This window comes from Musca vetustissima, unplaced genomic scaffold (assembly GCF_032173495.1).
Source record: "Musca vetustissima isolate MV318-11 ecotype Yass unplaced genomic scaffold, APGP_CSIRO_Mvet_v1 utg233566, whole genome shotgun sequence".
In the NCBI taxonomy this organism is placed as follows: domain Eukaryota; kingdom Metazoa; phylum Arthropoda; class Insecta; order Diptera; family Muscidae; genus Musca; species Musca vetustissima.
Genome location: NW_026879531.1, coordinates 1 through 9,606, shown reverse-complemented (window position 1 = coordinate 9,606; position 9,606 = coordinate 1). Strand labels below are relative to the sequence as shown.

The 9,606-nt window shown below is 39.3% G+C and overlaps 3 protein-coding genes across 3 annotated transcripts; 1 reads left to right on the top strand and 2 right to left on the bottom strand.

Annotated features, from left to right (window-relative positions):
• The first annotated feature begins 788 nt into the window (after positions 1 to 788).
• On the top strand, positions 789 to 1,311 carry LOC133324436 (uncharacterized). Its single transcript, XM_061533279.1, has 2 exons — positions 789 to 794; positions 856 to 1,311. Exons 1-2 carry the CDS (start codon positions 789 to 791, stop codon positions 1,309 to 1,311), a joined length of 462 nt encoding a protein of 153 aa, XP_061389263.1.
• A 2,270-nt stretch (positions 1,312 to 3,581) lies between these two features.
• On the bottom strand, positions 3,582 to 4,504 carry LOC133324435 (calphotin-like). Its single transcript, XM_061533278.1, has 2 exons — positions 4,493 to 4,504; positions 3,582 to 4,412 (listed from the first exon to the last, which is right to left on the bottom strand). Exons 1-2 carry the CDS (start codon positions 4,502 to 4,504, stop codon positions 3,582 to 3,584), a joined length of 843 nt encoding a protein of 280 aa, XP_061389262.1.
• A 4,010-nt stretch (positions 4,505 to 8,514) lies between these two features.
• LOC133324434 (cuticle protein LPCP-23-like) lies at positions 8,515 to 9,003 on the bottom strand (the record flags this gene model as incomplete). The annotated part of the gene is made up of 1 exon (XM_061533276.1): positions 8,515 to 9,003. A coding segment is annotated over one exon (489 nt), but the record flags the coding sequence as incomplete, so codon positions are not given.
• Positions 9,004 to 9,606: the final 603 nt, after the last annotated feature.

Below are 9,606 nucleotides of genomic sequence, written 5' to 3'. Positions count from 1 at the left end.
ATTGGACCGAAAACAAAGAAACAAAAGAGTGGCAAATAAACGAAATCAAATAACCAGTTGTGTGGATTGGAATGACTCCAAACCGCAAATTAAGCTCAACACTTCGTAGATGAAGTGTGCTCCGGCTGGGTGCTGTTGTTGTTGCAGCTGCTGTAATGAAGTGCTCCACTCTATGGAGGAGAATTTAGGCTGGAAGTGTTGTGGCTGGCTGGCTGGCTGTGCGTTTGACGATTTAAAGCTAATTTCAATACACTTTGAATATTGGTGCAATTGAAAAAAAAGAAACGTAACAAAGCTTTCGATATTGATGTTGTTTTTGTTGTTGTCACTATAACAACAAACAATTATTTTAAACTTTGGCAGCTGAAGCTGTTAAATATCGAAAACTCATTTTGAGTGATTAATAGATCTCCTCCAAAGGCAGCAACAACAACAACATGTACAGGAAAGGAATTTATGGGCTATGGTAGCTGTTGTTGTTGTTTTTGTTAAATAACAACACATATATGAGATTATCCACGATAAATGTGGCCTCTAAAACGTCACACAAAATGTCAAGTGCGAAAGAAAAAACATTAATTTCTAATTAGCCGGTAGGTTGTGTGTGCCAATTCATAATTCAATCCCCGTCAAATTCAAGGGAACTCTTCTTCTTTTTACATGACTCAATGCTTGTTTATCTTTATCGAGTTTTAAATATAAATATCAAACAATTATTGAGAAAGTTTATTATTTTTCTAATTATCCAACAGAAATAACAGATATTGAATTTTCGGTAACCGCTTAAAATGGAAGTAAGTTTTATAATTGAGAAATTAGAACTCTCCTAAGTAATTTTTACCTACTACTTCACAGTTTCTCTTCAATTTACTATTGGTGATTGCTTCGGCTTCAGCTGGTATAATACGCCACGACACAGCTCACGGATCGACTGCCTATTCCCATCAAACAATTAGCCATGGCTTGGGGGTTGATGATTCTAAATTGAGAATTGTAACTCCAATGCATCACGTCAGCCCATTAGAGAGTTCTTCAAAACCAACAGCTTCGAAAATTTTATTTCCTCCGGCCAAAGACGCTCATCTAATGGATAACTTCTCAGCATCCAATCAGCCTATATCCGCAGATCCTACAATTTCATATAAAGGTGAAACTCCCGTGGTAAATAGTCCAGTACACACTCCAGCCCATTTGGCATTTTCTGCCCGGCCGATAATGTTCCAAATGTTACCGAAAATTATACCAGCTCCATATATTAGCTATAAGGATTTTAAAGCTAATCCATCTTATCATAAGGTTGACAATTTTTAGGAAATAAAGTTATGCTCTTGACGATGTATCAGATATTTAATCTCAGTAAGGAAAGTAGTAAAGTCGGGCGGGGCCGACTATATGATACCCTTCACCACTTTGGGTATATTCAACAGATGAATGCTAACAGACGTCGAATTCTCCAACCTATACTAAATTTTTCATTTGTTCAGATATAGGGTTGCTTCTTACAATGAAACAAAATTACCTAAAATCGGGCGAAAAAATATAAAGAAGTTCTATCCAAATCTGAACCGATTTCAAAACTTTCCACATTTCCAAACTTTAGTTCGTTGTGCAAAATTTGTGTCAATTTTGTGTAAAATCGGATGAAAATATATATATAGAAGCTATATCAAAATCTGAACCGATTTCAATGAGAATGGCAGAGGTTAACTTACTACAGTTTATTGTACAAAATTGTGTGGCGATCGGACAAACTTTGGTTCTTTAGTGCACAATATACATAAAAACGAAAGAAAAATATATAGGAGCTATAGTAAATCTGAACCGATTTTCAGGAAACTTTACACACAACACTCCAGACTTATTTCAGTACACTCTACCAAATTTCGTGGAAATCGAAAGATGTGTAGGGACTTTGGTACACCATTTACCTTAAATTGGGCCAAATTATATATGGAAGCTATATCCAAATCTTAACCGATTTTCAGGAAACTTAACACACATCATTCTACATCTAAATCATTACGCTGTGCGTAATTTCGTGCAAATCGAAAAATATATATGGACTTTGGTACACCATTCACCTTAAATCGGTCGAAAATATATATGGGAGCTATATCTAAATCTGAACCGATTTTCAGCAAACTTAACACACATCATTCTAGACCTAATCCATTACGCTATGCCAAATTTCGGGCAAATCAAAAGATATATAGGGATTTTGGTACACCATTTACCTTCAATCGGACGAAAATATATATGGGAGCTATATCTAAATCTGAACCGATTTTCAGAAAACTTAACACACATCATTGTAGACCTAATTCATTACGCTATCCAAATTTCGTGCAAATCGAAAGATATATAGGGACTTTGGTGCACAATTTACCTTATATCTAAATCTGAACCGATTATTCCCAATTTCAATAGGGTTCGTCCTTGGGCCAATTAAGTGACCTGTGCCAAATTTCATCCAAATTGGATTATAAATGCGACCTGCACTTTGTTAACAAAAATATATATATATATATAAATGACAGACGGATCTAAATCTGACATGCATAAATTGACTCAGAAAGTGATTCTATGCATATTCTCAAAAGGAACCATGGGTCTATCTCGTTTATTTTTGCCTGTTACAAACATATGCACAAAGACATAATACCCTGTACCAGAGTGTGGTGAAGGGTTTAAAAATATTATATGTCAGTCGTGAAGATCAGCAGAGCACCTGTAAATATTTATGTGTAACTCCCACATCCCAGAACATACAACCATTTAATTGGTATCAGTTATATCAGTAATTTTTCACACAAAAGTCAGGGTCGATTTGACCCGCTAAATATTGATCGATCTTTATCAAAACAGACATGCTTATTCTCCCCTTCTCCATCTAAAATTTCACGATGTTCGGGCCATAATTGCGGCCTCTGGAGCGACCAGAAAAACCGACAAAAATTTAGTATTTGGTCCATTTCATCCCCTAAATATTAACGAATCTTTACCAAAAACAATAAGGATATTCATTGGCCAGAACCCGTCCTACATGCAAAATTTCGTGAAGATTGGCCCATAACTGTGGCCTGTATCGTATTTGCAAATTATAATGGACAGACGAAGGACTGACACACATATGTCTAGATCGACCCAGCTAGGCAAGATATGACGATCGGTATACTTAAAGGTGGGTCAAAGGCACAAAGGTATTATACCCTGACAACATAGCTGTGTGGGATATAACAAGCCTTATTGGAAGTATTAAAAAAATAGTTTTTAAAATAATTTTAAAAATTTAGAAGGTAAAACTAATTTTTTTTTCATAGAAAACTCACCCGACTACTTCTCATAAGAGTTTTTTTTACTACCAGAAGACTCATATGGAAAATAGAGGACCCATATTTATTTTCTCTATAAAAATCAATAATGGTCATCATTCACAGGAATCTTTACTGGACCTCTACGAACCCTTCAAATTATAAAATAATTTTTAGTTTTATTCCGATTTATTTTCTCATAGCATAAATTACGGGCAAACAAAAAAACAACAACAGATTTTCGGATCATTCGACTTCTGAATCCCTTGCTTAGTGGGCATATACTGGCTTGACAAAGGGAACGGCATGATGAACAACAGGTGATACGACCGAGGTGTGGTGATGGACCTGAACATTGGAGTGATGGGTAACAGCCTTGGCAACAATTGGTGTGGTAATGGTTTTGACAACGGGAGCAGCATGAACAACAGGAGCGGAATATGTGTGGACAACTGGTGAGGCAATAGTTTTGGCAACTGGAGCAGCATGAACAACGGGAACAACTGGTGCGGGAACAACGGTTTTAACAACAGGCGATACAACCGAGGTGTGGTGGTGAATTTGGCTGTTGGAGTGGTGAGTTATAGCTTTGGCAACCACGGGAGTGGAAATAGTTTTAACGACTGGAGCAGAGTAGGTGTGGACAACGGGAGTGGCGACGGTCTTAACCACGGGGGTTGAGTAGTTGAGGACGACTGGAGTGGCAACAGTTTTGACCACGGGGACAACAGGTTCAACTACAGTCTTTACTACTGGGGCCACGGTTTTTACAATTGGAGCAGGGGCAGCATAGGTGTGGACAACTGGAGCGGCAACAGTTTTGACAATAGGAGCTGGAGCGGCATAGGTGTGGACAACTGGAGCGGCAACAGTTTTGACAATAGGAGCTGGAGCTGCATAGGTGTGAACAACAGGAGCGGCAACGGTCTTCACAACTGGGCTAACAACATGACTTGTGCTATGGACTTGACTATAGCTTTGATGTGACACAGATGTTGGAACAACATGTGCGACTTTGCTCAACACAGGCTGGACAACATGGGTTTCCGAGACGAAGCCTGGAGTGGCCACGGCTACGGCCAACAAAGCTAAGAAGGACACCTAGGGGGCGAAAAAGGGGTTTTTAATATCATCTTCTTTACTTTAATTTTTTGCTTTGCAATTTCTTTTCCATTACTTACAAATTTGAACATGTTGCAGCTGAGGGTTGAGTTGGTTCGGTTGTTATCACTGGAAAATGCCTGAAGTGAATGATAATTACCTTCGAATCGTTGCCTATTTTATATTATCCAAATTGGCAGTTTCTTTTTTGGTGTGACAATTTATTGTTAGCCTATTACAAAAATTTTTTATTTGTCGATTTTTCTTTTATTCCGATATGACCTCTACTTCGCATTTGTTGTTGAGCACAATGGCATGTGATTTTCAAGTGCTGTGACAATGTTTCTTCGCTTATTTTTTGCAATATGTCATTTGATCTAGTTTGGTGATTAATTAGAGCTCATTAGGCTTTGGTATTGAATGTGAACTACTTGAGTTTGAAAAGGTGAGGAAGGAGTATTTTTTGTTGTTGTTTGCAAAGGTAATAATAGGTGATTATACCCTACACAAGTATGTCGTTAGGGTATTATAGCTTTGTGTAACCCCAAGAGTTCGTAACACTGTGTAATATTGGTCCTAGACCCACCTTTAATTATACCGATCGTCATATCTCTACTAGCTCAGTCGATCTATATTTGTGTGTCCGTCCGTATGTCTGTCCATTATAGTTTGTAAACACGATGCAGACCGCAGTTATGGAGCAATGTGGGATGGCTTCTGCCCAATGAAGACCTCTATTGTTTTTGGTAATGAACCGCTAATATTTAGGGGATGAAATGGTCTCGAATTTACTTTCAAGACTTTTCAATGCAAAATATAAATATTGCGAGCTTTATCACGAATTCAATATATAGATGGACGGACATGGCTAAATCGACATAGAATTTTATTCTGATTAAGAATATATGTACTTTATGTGACCTCAGGTGAAAAAGAAAACCAAACCCCCAATGTTGACGGCCCCCGCAAACGTATAAAGCATCACGATATGCGAATCTGCACTTGGAATGTGCGCACGTTGTACAGAACAAGTGCAGTTTTCGCTTTGGCGATGTACTCAAGAAGTATATTATTGTCTTACAGGAAATGCGATGGAAAGGGACATGCGTAAGAAAATCAAATGATTACACTCTGTATTATAGCTGCTATGAAACGAGACATGAATTTGGCTTCGGATTTATGGTTAACAAGAGAATAAAAGACCTCAAATCCATATACACTCCAGCAGATGAGCGAATTGCTATAATGCGTATAAAAGCGATGTTTTTCTACATCAGTCTTATTTGTGCCTAAGCTGTGACGGAAGACAAAGATGACCAAAGATATTTTTACGAGCGCCTAGAAACTGCATATGACCGCTGCCCTGGCCATAATATTAAAATTCTGCTAGGAGATTTTAATGAAAAAATCGGAAGGGAAAATATTTTCGGTCATACCGTCGGAAAATTCTGCCTTCAAGAAGAAACATCCGACAACGGCATCAGGTTGATTGACTTCGCAGTAGCAAAAACATGGCAGTTAGCAGCACCAGATTCAAGCAACTCGATATACGCATGGTCACCTGGATTTCTCCTGATCAAGGAACAAGAAATCAAATTGATCATGTTGTGATAGACGTAAGACATTCATCCAGTGTTTTAGACGTTCGATCGACACGAGGAGCGAACATCGATTCGGACCACTACCTCGTGGCAGAAAACGTCAAAAATCGTGGAAACTCGACGTCGAAAAGCTGCAAACACAACAGGTAACAGGTAACTCCGCTCAACTTACCTACCTGCAAAGAATTGCCTACAAAGTGCTGCAAAAGCAACACTTGGGTACTTAAGACCACCATCAGGAAACCCGTGGTACGATCAGGAGTGTCGTAATGCTACTGAGGCGCAGCGTATAGAGAATCCCTGCAGACAGTAACAACACGTAATGCGATGGAGAATTATCGGGGGAAAAGGAGAAGAAAAAGCGTATTTTCAGAGAAAAAGAAGAAAAAACATGAAAAGCGTGAGCAAATCGAGATGTACAGGAGTGAGAATGAAGTCCCGAAATTTTAACAACGAATAAAACACCAAACCGAAGGTTTTTGTGCAGGCACATCCTCCTGTAGAGATGAAGATGGAAACCTGCTAAATGATACAGATAGCGTGCTGAGGATTTGGAAGGAGTATTTTGAAAAACTTGTGGTATCGAATAGTGACGGTGAAGAAGATACCCCGGAACCAATAATTGATGAGGTCGGAGTAGCAATTAATTGGCTGAAGAACAATAAAGCAGTAGGTGTCAATGGATTACCAGCCGAACTATTCAAGACCGGTAGTCAGGAGCATCCACCAGCTTATTAGTACAATTAACAATGATTAGAACCTAATCATCCTGTGTTCGTGCACAAAAAAGGAGACAAGGTAAGATATGTGCCAACTGTAGAGGAATACGTCACCTTTCCATTGCATATAAAATGCTATCCAGCGCGCTGTATGAACGACTGAAGCCAATGGTCAATGACATTATTGGACCATACCAATGCGGCTTCAGACCTGGTAAATCCACCATTCACCAGATTTTCAGTCTTCGCCAGATTCTGGAAAAGACCCACGAAAAACACACCGACACATCCCGCCTATTCGTTGACTAAAAAGCCGCATTCGACAGTCCTATACGTTCAGTGGTAATTAAATCCATGTCTGCGTTCGGCATTCCTGCAAACTTAATACGGCTATGCATGATAACTTTAACTTGCACATGATCAGCAGTAAAAGTCGGAAAGGACCTCTCAGAGCCCTTTAATACCGAACGAGGATTCAGACAAGGTGTCAGTTTGTCGTGTGACATTTTTAACATCCTGCTGGAAAAGGTCATACGAGAGGCAAAAGTGAACAGAAATAGTACTCTGTACACCAAACAACACATGTTACTCGCCTACGCCGATGACATCGACATAATGGGCCGAAGACTGAGAGCGGTAACAGCCACCTTTGAACATATTGAGATGGAGTCTGCCAAAGTGGGTCTGGCAGTGAACGGCGTGAAGACCAAGCTGATGGTATCAACGCGCAAGACGTCCAGTAGACTCGGACCAACTGTGGAATTTGAGAACTGCAGCTTCGAGGTAGTCAACGATTTTATATACCTTGGTACCGCCATAAACAAAACGAATGACATCAGTTTTGAAATTCGGAGAAGGATAGTGATGACCAACAGATGCTACTATGGTCTGAGCAAACAACTCAAAACCAAGGCCACCTCCCGCCACTACACGTGCTGTTATATGGATCTGAAGCATGGGTACTTACGTAAGCAGATGAGGCAGCTCTTGGAGTGTTTGAGAGAAAAATTCTCCGAAAGATCTATGGGACGATCTGCGTTGACGGTGAATATCGCCCTCGAATGAACCATGAGTTGTACCAGCTATTTCGGACATCGACATTGTTAGACGTATTGAGCTGCAGCGACTACGTTGGCTAGGTCATGTTGTGAGAATGGATGAAGATGCCCCAGCCCTGAAGGCATATTTAAGTGAACCAGCTGATGGTTCACGCAGAAGGGGGAGGCCAAGAATACGATGGAAAGATCAGAGATCAAGTCGAAGACAACATTGCCGAAAATGGTCTTTCAAATTGGAAAAACTGCGCAAAAGACCGACGCACCTGGAAATCTTTTCTAAGCTCGCCTTGTGGAACGAAAGTTCTGTCACAAGACAGCTAAGTAAGTAAGAATTCCCAAATGAGAACCAATTCGATTGAAAAACGTGCCCAAAACCTCCAAAATACCGAATAATGGGTTGTAGCGTCATATGGAGGCTACCCCAAATAAAAAATTTGGTGAGGATTGATCCTTAACTTTGGTCTGCAGTTTTTTTTACAAATTTTAGTTGACAGATAGAAGGTCGATCGATATAGAAAATATGGGTCTAGAACCAATATTTGGTGATGGTTCATTCTCATGGGTCCGATTGACTTTATAAAACATTCACAAAATAGTATTTTTTTTATCAATTCACAAAACAAAATGTATTTAGGTTTTTTTTTTAATTTATTTAAATATGAAATAACAAGAAAATATTCCGCAAACGAAACTTGGATCATTCTTAAACTCCCTTCTCGCTGAATTAATGAACAAACACCGATTTAACAACAGGAGCAGCAGCATGGACAACTGGAACAACGGGAGAGGATACAACAGTTTTAACGACAGGAGCTGTGTGGACAACTGGAGTAGCCACAGTTTTAATGATGGGTGCAGAGTAGGTGTGAACAACTGGAGTGGCGACAGTCTTTACCACGGGGACAACAGGAGCCGATACAGTCTTGACAACGGGAACAACAGGTGCTACAACAGTTGATTTCACAACAGGTACGACGGGGGCAACGGTTTTGATAACAGGAGCAGCAGCATAGGTGTGGACCAAAGGAGTGGCAACTGTCTTCACTACGGGAGTTACAACATGGGTCTTACTGTGAATTTGACTGAAACTTTGGTGGGACACAGCAGTGGGAATGCCATGGGCCACTTTGGTAAGCACCGGCTGGACCACATGGGTTTCGGTTACCAAACCAGGAGCAGCCATGGCGACGGCCAAAATGGTGAAGAAGGATACCTGGGAGGAAATAAATTGATATTTTAAATGAAAAAATAATTTTCTTTTATGGCAAACAATTTTAGTTGGGGAATATCAATCGCGTTTTTTTCGAAATAACTTACAAATCGGAACATTTTTTTGGTTGACTTGAAAAGTTAGCTGTAATCGTTGACAAAAGCTTGAAGTGAATGATATTTTTTGGTGACACTTCTTTGATTTTATATACCTAAGTCATAGAAGTCCTTGTCTTGGGTTTGATTTTTTTTATTTTTATTATTATTTACTATTATTCGTTTCCGAACTGACCTTAGCCAAAAATAAAAACTATTGATCGAACATCCACCACACCAATTTTTTTGCCATTATGAAAATATTATTTTTTGGATTTTTTTGTTCGCCAATTTTGTTGTGATTTATTTTTTTTGTATGTACGAGTATGACCATCATGTCTGCTTTGCAATTTGCCAAATCAATCTAACATTGAACTTGAACTGAAGTAAACCTGGACCAAGCCTTTTGTTGAGCACCGAACAACCATCAAGTGGAGATCAATTACCACTTCATTTTGGACAATTGTTTTCAAACTACAATTTAGCTTGAATGGTTTTGGCTAATTAAGAG